Here is a 17,770-nt window from a genome sequence, read left to right on the forward strand (position 1 = left end):
TATTCTTTTATTCTACGAACTACTGGCAACATGTCTCCAAAATTAAAAGCAAAGATTTTGTTCTTATTTGCAGAAAATGAGAAATGGACAAAATAATGAAAAAGATACAGCGCTTTCAGACCTCAAATAATTCAAAGGAAACAAGTTCATATTAATTTAGAAACAACAATACTGATGTTTTAACTCAGAAAGAGTTCAGGAATCAATATTTGGTGGAACAACCAGGAGGTTCTCACTGGGGTTCAGTGCAGTGGGCTCTTCATTTTTTCCAGAGCTGTAATGTATGTTTGTTGACATCAGCTGGAGTTCTTAAGATATTTTAAAAAAATATCTGAAAGCACAAGCAAAAAAACTCTGAGAAGAAACTTAACATCTTAAATAAATCAGGAAAGCCTCTCCCTTCCTCTTTTGTTTCACGTCTCCCAGCAGAGAAAAACCAAAGATTGTTAATCCCATGTGGGTTTTTCCTCATAGCTCAGAAAACGTCTTTAAAAAAAAACCCACCCCAACAGTATTTAACTCTTACTTAGCTCACAGACTTTAGTTCAACTCTATTTTTTTTTTCCTCCTACAAAAACAAATGCAGACGACACAAAATCTTTCCTTTACTAAATCATCCCACCTCAGCTCGGGGTAGACGTTCTCCATGTACCAACGGAAAGGTTTGCAGTTCAGTTTCCGCCGCAGCGTCAGGCGGTCTGCAATGCTTCAAGATGAAGAACAAACAAAACAAAAAAAACAGAGAGAGAAGAAACAAGGGAAATCATGGACAATGACAGGGAGACATGATGGAAAGCATTAGAAAACAGAAACGTACAAATCAACCAACATGACGTAACATTATCAAACGTTTATGCTCAAATATGGAGAAACAGATTTTCTTCAGTCTGTCTTTAGAAACAGCTGAGGTGGATAAAACTACTGAAAAATGTGCGTATATACATATACATACATTTATATATATAGTAAATAATTGCTCATTACACATCAGATTTAGGTCAGCCCTTTTAAAAAGCATGACTGTTAGCATTTTTTTTAAAAGTGTAGCTCGCCTGACTAAAATGGGTCTGACTTGTGTGAAACATTACCAGCCCTATTTTTGGGCCGTTGTCTTCATGCTGTGCCATACACACACACACACACACACACACACACACACACACACACACACACACACACAGAGGGGGAATAATTCCAAGAGACAAACCTGCCAAAGGCTTTGCCCTGAGCAGACGGCCGTGCCGAGTAGTAGTACTGTTTATACTCGTCCATCCACACCTCGGCGGCCCGTCGGGTGTTCCTGCGTCGGCACAGACACAACACCTGCTTAGATGCCATGATTAGAGCGCTGCTGGGATTCCTGCAGTCAGCTCTAATGACAGCGTAGGACAGATCAGCCTCCGGACATAAAATAAAAAAAAAATCTCTCTCCATCACAGAGAAAATCTTGCTGTACAATGTTAGATTTGTGGGTATTTTAGCAACTTAGAACATCTGTGGTCAATTTCCAACATGTGGGTTTGGGCGTTCAGAGACGATCTATGTTTCATCTGAATGGTGAAAAAGTACGAATCACCCATGTAGTGTTGATTGTTGATGTCATCTGCTCCATTTCACTTTGAGAATTTAGATTTTTAGTTTATATTCGCAACAGATAAGAAATTAGCAGTAAGAACAAAAGTAGAAATGCACCAGTCAGAGTCAGGTGGCCAAACTGACGTATGTCAAGTTTCGACCCGCCAAAACTGATTTTAGATTATTAAGGTTTCTGGTTTAAAGAGTTAATATTATACATATGAAAAATATATGTAAGAACAAAATGCAAAATACATTTTCTAGTGTTCCTGCTGTGATTCGCCCTTAATTATTTAGGAGTGGAAGTGACATCGTATTACCTATGAAAGGTCAGCAAATGTATAAGGGTTTTGCATTTTAAAAACAGTTTTCCTGATTTCATTTATTTATTTATTAGTTTGTTATTTTATTTTATTATCCAACAAAAATAACAACAAAATATAACAGCTTACTGTTTAAAATTTGAAGTCTGTAGCCATTTTGTAAAATAGTTTTTATCACAATTAGCATAGCTAGCATGAACAAAGCAAAAAACACAAGTCTATGTGTGTATTCCCCGGAAAACAATACAGATTTTAGTAAATGTGGCATATCTAAAAAATAATATCTAAAATAGTCTTCAAGGCTTTCTGTCAACTCAATTTTGGAGTTGACTCTTTTAGCTGGTTGTTTTTTAATGGCGATTAGCGTCGTTAGCACGACGAGCATCACACAAACAGAGCGCTCTGTGTGTTTACTCAAACAGCACATTCAAAATGAGGAATAAACAGGTTTTACAGCTCATTCATCATGAAAACACGTGTAAAATGAGTCAAAAGTATTCAAATGTGTCAGCTGGCGTGTTCATTCACATCTAACTCCATTTGTCGTGTACTACTTTGGGAGAGAGTCACAGAACTAAGCACATCGGCGGCTCTCAGATGATGCTGCAGGTGAACAGCCAGCCCACTCACTCACTTGATGTAGGTAAGAGCGTTGCCCTCTGGGAAGTCGTACGGGTGGCGCTTCCTGAACACGTGACCCACGCGGCTGCAGGGAAGGATCTCCAGACTTCCTCCGCACATCCAGACTCGGAACGACAGTTCTGCGCGAGGACGGGTATGGTTTTATTGATCTGATTTATCTTACCCAACAACCAAAGACTGCATCATCGTAAAATCCCTCTGGCTGAATTCCCCAGCTACGTCTCATGGAGAAAACAGATTTTTATCGTTGTGAAGTTTATCGTAGTTCACTTTTTTTTTTCTTTTCCTAGTTCCAAGGATGGTGGGCTGTAAATGTGCGCAGCATCCAAATGAGTCAAGGTTAAGTCAAGACTGGAAGGCATTTTCACTTTTATCTTTCTTCCATAATTCTTTCTTTTCATAATTTTATGCATAATTTTATAGGCTTCATTAAGCATGTAGCAAGGCCTGCCACAATAAACAATAAATCAATTAATCACATGATAAATTAAAAGAAACTCAATCATTTTCATTTGCTTGATTTGTCGTTTTTCTCTTTTTTGCCAAAAACTGGATGATAAAAATCTTCAGTCTGGTGTTTTGGTCTCAACTATTTATTTTTTTATTTTTAAAAAAAAATCACTAAAATTAAATCAGTTTACTGGAAACATTCCCATTAAAAAAAACAACAAAACAACAAACAACAGCGGAAGCAATGCTCACCAAAGTTCTCCCCGCCCCAGATGTCCATGTGAGTGTCGTACTGGCCCAGATGGTTGAACCAGCTCTTGTCCATGACGAAGATCCCACCAGCAATGACAGGAGTCCTGTAAAAACGGAAGGACAAGGAAAAGTTTTCACCTTCATTAATGCCAACAAAGACTTTTAGAAATGTACATTTAATTGCTACCAAAACAAAACTTCACAAAAATATTAGTGGTACTTACGTTTTTCAACACTATAAAACAATTATAACCACTTCTTCACAGTATTTCAGTGAGATTTTTTTTTTATGTATGAAAGAGGCCAACAGAACATAGAGCCAAGCTTTAAAGCAAAGAAGAAAAGCTTTTACAAGTTTTATGTGAATCTGAAAAGTGTGGTGTGCATTTGTTTTCATCCCTCCTGAGTCAACACTTTATCGAACCTCATCTTGCTGCAGCGATAGCTGCAGGTGTGTTGGTGTGTTGCACAAGAAACACAATTAACACCACAGGTGAATAGGTTAGTTCATGCAATAGATCATAAAAAAATGTCATATTAAAATAATTTTCACCTCTTTCTTTCCAAAAGATGTTTTAGCCAAAAAAAAAACAAAAAAAAAACACCACTGCTGTATAATAGTGGAGGATTTTGTATTTTGGCCCACACCTTGACACGCTGCTGCTTTCGTTCTAGCACTTGACTTCATCAACAAAGGAAAAAAATAAAAACTCGCCCTAATCATCAGCGTCTTCCGGAGTGTGAGAAATTAAAGGACTGCTGCCAAACTGCTGCTAACCAAACACGGGGCTGTTATGGCATCACCTCTTTCCACAAACGTTCTGCTTCACTCAGGCTTGTTCCAGTTACATTATCATGCTAAATGACCCTCAGGCTCTTAGATGTATGTTGGGTTTTGTGGGGAATTTTAAATGTTTTTTTGTATTTTGCACAGTCTGACCTCATAGCGACTGGGATAGGAATTACTGGAAAGATTGGCAGCCGCCTAGAATAGTTTTCCACTTTTGAATATATTATTTTTTTCTCTCACTGTGAAAGGAGCGACTCAGAACGGCTTTAACAAGCTGAAGCACGGTGACTTTTTCTTCACGAAATAACTGCTCAGGTTTCCTCTGCCTGCTAGTGCGTTCAGGTATGTATTTGATGAGAGGATAACATTGAAACATTGTGTAAAGCTCAAAAAGTCAATTTTACATATTTTACATAACACTGCACCTCTAATGTGATGTTTTTCTGCACTGAATTTAAAAGACCAAAATGAGCAAACTTAAAAAAAAAAAAGTTCTGATATTTAAAAACCTAAAGTTTAAAAATGTAAATCATTTTAAATGATCAGATGTGTGTAGATGGTGCATTTCAGGGTTTGAATCAGTTAAAAACGCAGAGCTGGCAGTACCTTATGGGCTGCGTCGGGTCGCTTCTCGCCATTTTCTGCTCGATGGGAATCTGCTCCCATTTGAAGTGGAGACTCCAATCGAATCCTGACATGAAAGAGACAGCATGAATGGAGTGGGAAGTAAAAAATAAATACATAAAATGAAACAAATATTCAGTGTTTTAGTTACTGCATCCAGATCGACAAATTATAACAACTGAAGCAAACTGATCTGACCTGATAAATTGTGTTTTACATCCATGTCTATCAGAGCTGAATGTCGGTGCACCAGATCTGGTAAGAACCTAGAAAGTTTGTTTTCTGGGTGTGTTTAACAATTCTTCCAGTAGAGTATTTGTAAGGTCAGACACTGATGTTGGACGAGATGGCTTGGCTTGGAGTCTAATGTATCCCAAAAGAGCTCTTATAAGGACTGAGGTCAGAACTCTCTGCATACCAGCATCACTCACTCTTAACCATGTTGACCTCATTTTGGGCCAATTCCAGACTAGAGCATCTAAGAGTTTTAAATAAGTGCTCACAGAAAAGACTGAAACACCTGATTTCTGCAATTTAGAGGGCTGATTCAGTAGTTTTGGTATTACAGCAGAAATAGGGTAAGAGACGTTGTGCTGATGTCTCGTGTGTGTTGCCTTGTTGCGGGTTCTGACCTCCTCTAAGGTCAGCAGATGCAGCCAAGTAAGCAAAGTTATCCAAGCTGATCACGTCGATAATGGGGCTGACCACTCGCGTATGATCCTGGAAGGAACAGAAGAAATGATACAGAGAGATCCTGAGATGACTCAGAAATCAGAGAAACATCACATTCAACAGCAAAACACAAACGACACGCTCTCAAAGCTTTCACTTTACAACTTATGACGCAACACCAGGACGACAGCAGGAACGGATTAGGTCAAGTTTTTTTTTATTGGTTTATTTGTTAACAAAACTGAAGCTTTTATTTATTATTATTATTATTATTATTGGCAGAGTCACATCTGTGAAGCGTTAAACCACCTCCCGCTAAGGCAAAGGCAACCCGATCCCCAAAGTAAATACACCAGATGAGGGAACTGTTGGCTCCTGCTGGTTCTGCAAGTCTTTGCGAAGGCGATCCGCACACGCTGTTGTTTGAGCAGAAGTCAGCTGCGTCAGTGTGTTTGTGTATGAGGGGCCCCATGGGCCAAAACTTACAAACTCTCTTACATTCACTATCAAACTCTCTAACAGAGTTTGATTACAACAGAAGTTATCTTAAAATTTCAGTTTCTGATTGGACCCCAGGCACGCTTTTCAAAATAAAAGCGGACCTCCGGTTTATGTTTGATTCATGTTTCTCTCCTGTGGCTTTAAAAATGTAAAACTTTGTGTTAATTGATTTGCTAAAGGAAATCATGTATCTGAAAATAAATTAAAACATATTATGTGGGCAAAAAATTCTGTAAACCACATATGTGCAACCTCAATCAAAATTGCTGACATTTGACAAGCAAAGAAATCTTTCAGATTACATAAACAATATCTTACACCAGGTACTTCTCTCACTTCAGGATGACACAGGGACACCTATAAGACCAATTTTAACTGAAGTTGCACATATGTGGTTTACAGGATTTTTTGCCCGCACAATTTTTTTTTTTTTTCAGATACATAATGTCGTTTTGCAAATTAATTAACACAAAGCTTTAGCCTGTTATAGCCGCCGGAGAGAAACTTGACGTGTGAATCAAACACACACGCTTTTTTTTTTCAAAATAAAAGCGCCACTTTTTATTTTGAAAAGTGAGCGCCATAACTTGTGCTGTCGCGCACATTAAAATCGAGTGCAGGCTGGCTTTACTGCCATTTCCGAAGAGACGGCTAGCTTTATCCCACTGATAGATGGGGTTTCCGATGCTGGCTGTCGGCTTCTAAACATTTCTGATAATGCTGACATTACTGTAGGAGCGCTAACGGTGTCATTTAAAATATTAGTTGCCTCTGTGAGTCGCTGCCGCTCAGCTATTTTTCTGTTCCTGAAAACCCGCCTACTCCTGCCTGGGGTCCAATCAGAAACTGAAATTTTAAGTTAACTTCCGTTGCGTTTGATAGTACGTGTAAGAGAGTTTGACTGTGAATGTAAGAGAGTTTGATAGTACGTGTAAGAGAGTTTGTAAGTTTTGGCCCATGGGGCTGTAACTGGATATTCTCTGTACGAAGACATGAATCGTTGCTACGCTAATACGTCCACACAAAACCATAACTGTGTTTGTCAATAGATTTTATAATTACAACGTTTGAAGGGTAAATATTAAAATTTTTCCTCTTTATCATCAAATTCCATCGAACAATGTCAATACTTTTGATTTTAAGCAAAAATATAAATAATAGCTGGACTTGTTTTACAAGTTGTTCCCAAACCGGGTTCAGAAAACCGATGAATGGAAGATAAGTGGATCAAAAATGAAATTATACAGCTGTATAATTCATCTTTGCAAAACACACGGTCAAAAACAAAAAAGCATTAATAAAAAATAATCTGCCTGCAAATTTACTACTAAGCTTCAAAATGATTCTTTACTGCCTTAAGTCTCTTCATCTTTCGAAAAGCAGCGCAAACTTCAGAGACGGCCACAATTTCATAACTTAAGTGGGCAATTATTAATTCCTGGCATTTAATTAAATTAAAGCCGTTTGAGTCATTGTGGTGAATTATTAATCAGCAGTGGTCACCATGTGGAGACAAACAGCATCTTTTGGCTCCCACTCTAAGCCCGAAGCTGTAATTTCAGGGGAACAAATGGGTTCAGGACCAGATGGAGTCAATATGAGGATGTAGTGAATTATCACTGAGCTCTCATGAATGCCAGACTGAGAGGCCGTAACGAAAGCTGAATGAGTCAGAGCAGCTCAGAGCACAAGGCGAGCTCACCGAAAGCAAACGATGTAAACGCACCCATGCTGTGACTTAAAACAAAAGGAGCATTGTTTTTAAAAGCGCTTCTGCAGCACACGGAGGTTTGCAATAAGTGGATGTGTTGGGTTGAGAATTTATCTAGCTGGAAAGTAACATATTTCAGCTGGTTTAGATTTAGAAGACGGTTAGTCTTGTAGGTTTCTAATTAGAGATGACGTTTTAATTTTTTTGCAAAGCATGTAACACCTGAAAAATATGGATTCCTTTGCGTTACCTCGCAATAAATATCGCGTTGCCTTGCAGTAAACTAGCAAATACACACTGGTCTATTTTGTATACAGTCACAGTGAAAACAAATGTCAAATGTTCAACTTTACAGAGTCTCAGTGAAAACGTGTTTATACGTGGCTCCCTGGTACAGAAACTGGTTGAAAGTTGATCCATGTTTGTTTTTTGTTTGTTTGTGTAAGGTGGAGATGGGACAGCACATGAAAACGACACAGCCGAAACGCCACCATGTTTCCTCGTGAACGTAGCGCAAAAATAATCGAAATGGTTCTGATGTGCTCTCTTTTTCTTTCGTCCTTACAGAAAGTTTCCGTTTACATCTTTTAGATGGAAAGCCAATGTTTGACCTGTTTGGCATTTTGCACATCTGCTTCTGGTGCATTTGTATCCTCAAGAAAAAGAAGAAAAAACTTCAGGTAACTCACAAACGAGACATTAACACACATGTAAACACCGTAGAAAGAACTTATATTGCAGCAGAAACACTTTCAGTATTGAAGATGATGCAAGAACCGACTGGTAAATACATTAATGAGGGGAAAAAAGCAAAATCTATTGTGAGGCAGCACCAAGTATTGTGTAAGGACACAACACTTTTGTGAGGCAACGCAAAATATCTCTGAAGGGGCTCTGTAAAAATGACACATTTTGGCACAAAGAAGGGCGAATAAATACAGTTTTTTGAATTTCTCTGTTGTTGTATTGTAAAAAGTCATTGTTTTTATTGCCTTGTGAGATGGATATGAGAAGCAATCTCACACGACCATATATGGAGAAGGATGTAATAACCCATGCAGTTCCAGCACAGAGAGGAAAGAATTGAAGGGAATATTAAATTAACTAGCTCATACGCAAGCGATGATGTTCTCACTCCATGGTTACATCGCTCTCCATCAAGACGACAAAATGACTTCCTCTTCTAGGCGTAGAAGAGGAAGTCAGTTCTCTGTGCTGCAGCTTCGCGCGCCTCAGACACGGGGACAAAATGTCCTTGAGGGGTCACATTTAAAATTACAGCGAAAATAAAACTACTAATGAAAAGTGGCTGGTCTTGCATTTCATTGTATAATCTGGGTATTCTACTTTGGATGCGATGGTAGTGTTCCTGGTGGGCTGCATAACTTAATTTGCAGGATGCATTGAATTGGAAGAATCTGTCGGCTGCATTAACAAAGGCTGGTTTTGATCACAAACCGAGTCGGCGAGCTGCCAGGAGCAAGAGTAAACACCGACTGAGCGAAATGCAACACAGCGCAAACACAAAGCAGACGCTGGGAAAAAACTGCAGGTTTTTGCTCCCAGATTTCTAACATTTAGCTTCTTTTTCTCGTATGTTAGCTTCCAAAACTGAACAGTCTTGTACAACGGCATTAGGGAGTCTGTGACATGCATCAGTTTACTGCACCTAGGGTGTTTTCGCTCCTGATAGTCTGGTGGACTGTGTTCGACTGGGGACCAAACTTGCAACATTTGTTACATTTTCAGCTGGTGGGATTCTCTGTCTCGCTGCACAGTGTCAAACGAACGGTGAAAAACCTGTTTCCCTCCTCACCTGTGGAGGCGCTATACCAAGAACTACTGAAGGAAACGACACAAAAACCTCGGAAGAAGATATAAGCACAATTTTCTTCTTTAAAAAATGTAAACAGAAATGCACTCAGATTGTAGCGGTTGTAGGATTTCTCATGCTGGCGTTAGACTTGGGTTTGTTTATGTTGCATTTACCCACAATGCCCTGCGCTGCAGTCTGCCTCCTGCTTTTGGAGCGTTCTCCCATCCGCTTACACCCAACCGCACCAGAGTTGACTTTATCTGAACCAAGAGCTAGGTTTGTAGGTGGACCAGAGTTCGCTTTTTTGGTCCACATCAGCGTTCATACCACCCCAAACGAACCAGACTTTCTTGGGAAACAAACTAGGGTTTGACTAAAGCGCACTAAACATGGCTGGTGTGAATACACCCATAGTAAATAGGTGGCAGTGGAAAAATGTGGTATGAATTAAAACTTTGTGCAACAAATGGAGATCTATGCCCGAGATCAGACGATTACAATTTCACCGTTACAATCTATCCTGAAAAGCAGGTAAAGAATGACGCCGTGAGGGCAGAGTGACGGTGAATTCATCCTGCGTGTAAATAACGTCCAACAGGAGCAAATGAATCTGGTTTTGTACCTCCTTGACTCTCTGGATCATTGGCTGCAGCCAGTCGGCGTTGACCTCACAGTGGCTGTCCAAGAAGGTCAGAATGGTGGCAGAGGCCGTGTTGGCTCCTCTCACTCGTGATCGGATCAATCCTGCCGGAAAACACATGACACAGACGTTTAAAGGTTAAAAATTCTAAAGCAGGTTGCTAATAATTAACACAGAGGAAAACATGGTGAGCAAACATGAACACACACACAGGGGTGTCACAATACCAAATTTTGTCCCAGAAATTATTGCGATAAATGATAATATCGTCATTTTGAGACCATTTTCAAGTAATATAATAGCAATGGCATAATAATGCAAGTCTTTCAAAGATCAACAGACTTTAATTTCTAACAAACATTTTGCACTGGAACTAAATATCCAAAATAAATAAACAAAACAACAGAAACAAACAAACTAAATTAATTCTGAAGTCTTTGTAAACAGAACTGTCCATCAAAAAGAAGCTAGTCGAGACAAACGCACCAGACTGAAGACTTTTATCATCCAGTCTTTGGAAGAAAGAGAGAGACCCAAGATAAAAAAAAACAACAATCGTCCAAATGATGATTGACTTATCAAGATAGCAAAGCTAATCTATTTATTCTTTAAACTTTTCAACCTTTGTCTGCAATGAATCGAAAAGAAGTTGAAAATGTTAGCAGCCTTTCAGAGGTTTCAGAGTTCAGATTCCTGTGTGTGTCATCTAGGGAACAAACACAGGAACCCTTGTTTATAGCCAGCAGTGCTAGCTGTTGCAAACTATGTTAATAGCTAACGTAAGTAGCGATGATCCTCTGGGTCTAGGATGTGAGGTTTCACATGTGGTGTTTCGAGAAGCAAATGGAAACGTGCTAAGATGCGGTTTTATTGTGTCATTTCTGATCTCCAAAGCACTCTGCTTCACTTAAACCGTCTCTTTAGCTTAGCCTGTTAGATGAATCATTTAGCACAAATGAGCCAGAGTGGCACACTGCTAAGGGCTATTATTTTGTTCCTTACGAATTGAAAGCGAAAACATTCCCAGCCAGTCCCATGTGAATGCCACACCAGCTTGTATTTGTAGAATACTTCTTATGAATTTAGCAGCATTTTTGAAGATTTTATAGCCCAAAATAAAACTGAAGCGAACGTAAGAAAGGCTAAATATACAAACCAGAAGGAGCTGACATCACCTCTGCTCCGTATATAAATAATGAACATGCACTCGAGGTATGAAGGGTAGAACAAAATGGATTTGGAGCAGTAATTATGATTCTTAAAGAGAAATCACAACTACAATCATTAAAACAGCAGCTCAGAGATTTAGAAAAATAAGAGACTGGAACTTGGCTGTACGAATCAGTATTTCTTGGCTCGCAAATAAAGTTGAGCCAAACTAATTAATCATGTTGTTTTCAGTGAATTTGTCACAAAGCCTGCAACTTCGCTTGTTAATTAGACAAGTGTCTTTGGAGGATCTTCATGGGTGAGCTTTGGGATGTTTGGTATAAATTCCCTATTACAAAAAAATAAATAAACAAACCATTAATTCTTCCCATCTTTTCACTTTCTCTCCAGCGTCAACTCATTGTTGCAGGAATGGATCTTATGATTAGTTGATCAAAATGGAGGCCTAGTTGAGGAATATCCAGATGGCTGCACACTAAAGAAGCTGACAGGAAATCAGTTCCTCCCTCTGGTGAAAATGTATTTTTCAGAAATGCCACAGAGAATATTTTATGAGTGACACTGGAGCATAGAGAAGGTATCTGCATGACAAAATATGGAATAAACAAAACCCTCACCTCGCTACAAACTTAATCCTCCAGATGGCACTTTGTTTTGCAAAGTGCACAAAGTTTGACCTTTCTCTCTTTCCATACGTCCTCCACTCAAGCCGCCCGGCAGCTTTGGATCGCCAGGAACGATAACAGAAAAATGTTTTTCTCCTTTTTCTCAGTGGACAGTTTTTGCGAACTACGAAAATCCAAATCAACCATCTCCACCACGTCTTCTTTAATAATAATAATAAAAAAAGAGCCTCATGTCGGTTTCTATTAAACCTAATTGACTTTCTGGGGAAAAAAAATAAAAAAATGAAAACATTTCTGTGATATTTACGCATTACATAAGCTGGCACAGGCTCTGAAGATCAAACAGCCTTTAGACATGAAAGCGATTAACTGGATTAGCCTGAGCTAAATACCAAAATGTCTCCCCTTTTTTCCACGCCAGTGAAATAAATGGATTGTTAACGAGATGTCATTTAAACTGGTGGGGGGGGAGGGAAGTGTATTTCAAAAGATGTCATGTTAAAAACAAGACATTAATAAAGCTGCATCTTCAATTACGGTAATTTATTTTAACGTGGAATTCCCTACAGTACAGTAAACTTAGGTTTTGTAAAAAAAAAGGTTGTAAATAGTTGATATCCTATCGATATAAGAAAACTCCCTTGGCCTCTACTTTTAGAGTAAATCCAGATTAGATTAGTCCGGGATGATAGAACTAACAGGAAGTGTGAGAGAGGCCGAGACCTGTGTGACCTTTATGACCCTTTAAACCGATGTCATGTTTACGTTGACTGGTTATTTACAGTAAAGAGAGTGATTATTTACATGGGAGGCTGGAGGTGGTGCGCCACTGATCATCTTCCCTGTGTACTGAAACATAAGGTACAACAGAAACACTTTACATCAAACTCAGGGTCCGCGGGCCAAATCCGGACCAACAAAACTTTTTATGTGATCCTGAGAAATGCATAAATAAAACCTTCAATGACAGCTGTATGCTTAAATATTATTTCACCAATCAAATCAAAGCCGTTTTTATACGTTTAGTGGTGAATTACGTTAATCAGTTGCTCTGGCTTTATTTGCTATTGGAGAAATTCCCACTAAATCAACAGTTCATTGCAAATTTTTCAGCAAGAATGGCCAAAAATGTCGGGTTCAAGTGACTGCTAACTCCCACCTGCAGGTGGCAGTATTTCTTTCTCAGCCTTACTTGTCAATTTTTAGTCCGTGATCGATTCGGCAAGTAGCTAAAAGACACATTTACCATCACAGAGAGGCACAAATATTACAAGATTTCTGGCAAATATTTCTAAATTTATGCTACTTTGAAAAAAGAAAAAAAATATGCAAAAACAATTGTGAAATCCTAGGAGAACTGATCATTGTAAAAATTTGTTCAATATTATTTAATTTTAAGACTTTTAAGACGTACTTATTGAATGCAGATACAGCTACTTAGTAATGTCTTAATTTAAAAAAAAAAAAGATTTTACATGTATTATTATGCATTCTGGCACAACCAGCCCTTTGAGAACATTCATGACCTTCATATGGCCCAAAAATGAAAATAAGCTCAACATCCCTGCTTTGAATGGTCCACTCTTCCTGTGTGTCCATGTCTCACACAGGAAGTTCACTAGTTCATAAGCTCACAAAATCTTGAACTCATCAAATAAACATATATTTACATTCAGATATACATTTAAATGCACATTTCTCTGCGCTTACAGGGTTTTCCTGCATTATCAAGTTAAAAGAAAGACATACAAAGCAGAATATTTATGAGTAAAAAACTTATTTTACCATTTCTAATGACACATATAGTTTTATTTTTTTCTATCATTTAATCAGACAAAAACAAGATTCTGAAAGAGAGCTTTGCTCAGCACGGCTCGCAGCAGATTGGCACATTTGTTTTTACTGAAACTAATGAGGGCTTTACAAAATAATGAGTCCCATCTTGGTCCAATGGTGCAGAGTTAAACCTGCTGTTATACCAGATCTTCTGCCCCGTGGAGTGATTGGTGCTTTTAGGTTTTATGAGGCAGTCGGACACGAACAAGCACATGATTGTGCAGTGAAACTGTCTGGTCTACATGCAAAATGCTCTCTGAACATCCCCATACTGAGAGATGGCGGTGGCGGTGTCATGCTGTGGGGATAACTTTTCTGCAGCAGAGACAGGGAGGCTGGTTAGGGCGATATGGACTGAAAAGTTTTATCACGATATTTTGTGGTACTATTGTGATAACGAAAAAAGTGACGATAAGAACAGTTGATTGCTATTTTTTTAGGTAACTGCATGGCTGCGACTGCATCACACAGCATTTATAGCCCCACACACATAAATACTGCTTGAAAAAAATTTGTAAACATGAGCTTCTTTGGGTCACCAGTCACACAAACAAGTATAATTTCTAACATTAAACTGAAAATCGTAACTGCATTTAATTGTATTTTCTAATTTGTTGATGCTTTCTTTGAACAAAACGAGGATAAAATAGAAAAGTTAACAATCCTGACAGTACGGACAGTTTGTGGGTTTTTAAACACAATTAACTGGAATTAAATCGAAATTATTATCATGATAAACAATGTATCACAATAAATTTTAAACGATACAATAAATACCGAGCCGTAGTCAGAGTTGAGGGGAAGATGAATGTAGCTAAACAGGGCCTTACTGGAGGAAACCTCTGCTACAGATGACAAAAAACACACAGCAAGAGCTACGTTAGCATGAACTAAATCATGTTAGAACAGCCTTAACAGTTTAAGAGCTGACATGGGAACAAAATCAAAGCATTTTTTTTTTAGCTCTAATACCATTAACACTAGCTGGGTGGTAACTCAATGAGAAAAGCCTGCCTTGTTGTGTTAGCGCTCACTAACCTCTAGCACAGTGCGACGCATTAAATGAGAGGAACTCAATGATGCTTGAAGCTGTGAAGCTATTTAAAACTCAAATCAATTCACCGACAGATGATGTGACCATGTTTTTTTTCTCTCCTACTTCTGCTGTTGTGATAAAAAAAAGAAAAAAAAAAAGAAAGAAGTGAAAACAGTAATCTGCCTTGAACATTTTTATCGGAGAAAAGCTGTGAAAGATTTAGCTCATGCTCGAAGCTTTAGCTCCCTGCCCCGGATTTTTAAAGCTGGCGGAATAGGAAATCTTTAAGATAAGCTTGATCTGGTCGACTGTGACCGCCGGTCGGACGACGCTGGCCTGAATCCGACGTGCTTCTGCTTCGTCAGCATGTGCTTGTGCTTCTTAAGCCGAAACAAATGCTTAGTTTGCTGTGAGTGGCAGCACAAGCAGAAAAAACAGAAACTTCCCTCCTGGCTCCGAACTCCAGTGGTTTTAACGTTTAACCTCAACTAATTCATCCGAGTGATTTCCATAATGTAGCAGGACACGTAAGAGGAGATGTGGAACCTCTCAGTGCTGCACATCTGACACCAAAAGCCAGGTTGCTTTTCACTTATTTAAACAGAAAGTAGCCTTTACAACAGCATGATGTCACTACTGGCAGCTTCAGCCTCAAAATGAGAAACATACAAAGAACGCTATTGTTCTTTTTTTCTTTTCTTTTAATAAAATGGTTGATTAAGTCTAAAATTAAAAGGTACTTAGCCTGTCAAGAAAACAGTACAGTTTGGTTCATGTGGTTTCAGCCTCATGAAATAATTCAGGCTTTCCATTGACCATCAGTCATATTTGCTCTGCTGTCATAGATCAATAGAAACATTTTCCACACTGCTGATGAAAAACAAGGAGCTGGGTTTTAAAGCATTCGTTCTTGCATTTCTTTGGCGTGGAGTGCTTTATTGAGGAATCGTCATCAGCACCATTTATTTGGGAGTCAGTGAACAATTTTATGACCTGTGTTTTTGTCGTTTTAGAACTTATTTTATTTCTCTTCTTGAATGTGTTTGTTTTGCCATTCTTTAGGCCATAATAAAGACAGATGTTTTTTTAGGTAGTTATTTAATCTGTAGGGGTGTCCCAATCAAAAATCAATATCTGATATTGGTCTTATATCAACCACAAGACGAGTATGATGATCCAATATAAGCAAAGCAACAAAAGCATTCCAGTGTTCTGCACCAGGATTTAGTCCGACCCAGTGTTTCTACACAGCAGCACTTGGACCCACTGATTAATAATAAATAGATAATTTACTCTCATACCTGTGGTTGTTGAGTTTTGTTGTCTGATTGAATAATATCACTGGATCAAGCCTTTTCTAGTATTCCACACTACAAAATAAGTGGTAAAATTATGTATGACTCATCCTGATATTGTATCGACTGAATATCATATCGGCTAACACTCAATACTGCAATATCTGTATCGCATCAAAAGTGGAAAAAATTGTATTGGGACACTCTTAATAATCTCTTCTAGACCTGTAACCAATGATTATTCCAGTTATCGATTAATCTGTCAATTATTTTGATGATTAACCAATAAACTGGATTTAAAAAATTGGCACATTCTACAGATTTTTCATTTAACTTTTTAAGCTTTTGTAATACAGTATTGGAAATATGTTGAAATAAAAAGAAACAATTTAATTCCTTTATCAAATAAGAAAATAAACAATTTTGTTGCCTAAAATGCAATAACAGCATTCCTTTGGTAAATTTGGACCAGGTGACGATTAATTGATTACTAAATTAGTTGACGATTATTTCCATAATTACAATTAATCGGATTAAATATTTCATTCCTAATCTTCTTATTTTATTATTTATAAAAAGTATTTAAAAGAAAAAAACAACTTATTCAGTATTTAAAAAGTGTGGGGCATACATTCAAAATCTGGGTTTTGCCTAGAAATATACAATTTGTTAGAGAGCAACACATAGCTTTCAAAGAGAACGTAGTAAAAATGATTTAAGGGGGAACTTTTCAGCCTGGTAGAGACGACTATGAAAATGTGATGTGATTATGCAGTGGATAGATAATATGTCAATATTTCACGCCTATTTTTGGAAAGCCATACCCTTTTAAAAAATGAATAACAATAAATAATTCATTTAGTCTGAAGATGCAGGGCTGGACTTTTGCTGACATTTTGTCAGGTTACAACCACAAACAGACCAACAAATAAAAAGCTGAATTGTGAAGTAAAAGGAAGAGAGTACAATGTTTTCTAAATTGTATTTGGCATGAAAATATGTTTACTCCATTCACTGCAGTGAATGCAGTGAATGGAGGTTTTTGAAGTTTTTCTCTACTGGCTTGGCCCACCTAAAGGCGGACATGTTTTTGCTCAGGTTTAGTCAGATTAAATGGAGAACATCTGTGAACATTAGTTTTTATGTCTTTCCATAAACCCATTTGGATTCAGATCTGGATCATTTACGCATTAATGTGCTTTGATCTTCTAGGACAAACAGACCGAAGAACTTCTTACATCCATTGTTTGTTTTTTTGCTTTTTTAACAAAACATAAATTTTTCACGCCACGACTTAATTTTATTTACAGCTCATGTTTTCATATATTTATTCATTTGATTTAATCTACATCTCATATGGGTCATCTTATCTTCGCTTCATTAATTTATTTCAGCCAATTTATTTCACTCATAACATGACATGGGAAAATGATCTTGTTATGAGTGAGGTAGTCTAGTACTTTTTCACCAATATTAAGTAATTAGTGACATAAAACAAGCTCCTATTATTTCCTGAAAAGTTCTTTGTTATTTCAAGCGTGCTACGATATTGGCACTGGAAACTGGACAGAATTTATTTGGTAATATTTTGTGTTTTTGCAGTGCACATTCCCCACCGGACCCTTTCGCAGAGTTTCGAGTCTCGTCCCAGTCTTCCCACTCACCCTCTCTCCTGCTGTTCCTCAGGCAGCGCACTTTGGGGATCTGGGAGAGCAGCTGGCAGTCCTCAGCTGGAGGAGGAGAGCAGAGGAGATGACATGTTATGTTTGGAGGCCAAACAAACACACACACACACACACACACACACACAC

General features: G+C 38.1%; 1 protein-coding gene and 1 long non-coding RNA gene across 2 annotated transcripts in view; one reads left to right on the plus strand and one right to left on the minus strand.

Annotated features, from left to right (window-relative positions):
• The window catches only part of galnt16 (UDP-N-acetyl-alpha-D-galactosamine:polypeptide N-acetylgalactosaminyltransferase 16), a 43,574-nt gene that overhangs the window by 8,224 nt on the left and 17,580 nt on the right, over nucleotides 1-17,770 (minus strand). The window contains exons 5-12 of the mRNA XM_007569479.2: nucleotides 17,624-17,689; nucleotides 9,979-10,100; nucleotides 5,289-5,376; nucleotides 4,639-4,723; nucleotides 3,243-3,346; nucleotides 2,533-2,659; nucleotides 1,208-1,300; nucleotides 623-706 (exon numbers count right to left, since the gene is read on the minus strand). Coding sequence (XP_007569541.1) covers nucleotides 623-706; nucleotides 1,208-1,300; nucleotides 2,533-2,659; nucleotides 3,243-3,346; nucleotides 4,639-4,723; nucleotides 5,289-5,376; nucleotides 9,979-10,100; nucleotides 17,624-17,689 — 769 coding nt within the window. The remainder of the gene's footprint in view (nucleotides 1-622; nucleotides 707-1,207; nucleotides 1,301-2,532; nucleotides 2,660-3,242; nucleotides 3,347-4,638; nucleotides 4,724-5,288; nucleotides 5,377-9,978; nucleotides 10,101-17,623; nucleotides 17,690-17,770) is intronic.
• LOC107838335 (uncharacterized) lies at nucleotides 6,717-17,650 on the plus strand. The gene is made up of 3 exons (XR_001664395.1): nucleotides 6,717-6,903; nucleotides 7,987-8,048; nucleotides 17,562-17,650. It is a non-coding gene; the product is annotated as an uncharacterized LOC107838335 (long non-coding RNA).

The sequence above is a fragment of the Poecilia formosa genome, unplaced genomic scaffold (assembly GCF_000485575.1).
Source record: "Poecilia formosa unplaced genomic scaffold, Poecilia_formosa-5.1.2 Scaffold241, whole genome shotgun sequence".
Taxonomy (NCBI): Eukaryota; Metazoa; Chordata; class Actinopteri; order Cyprinodontiformes; family Poeciliidae; genus Poecilia; species Poecilia formosa.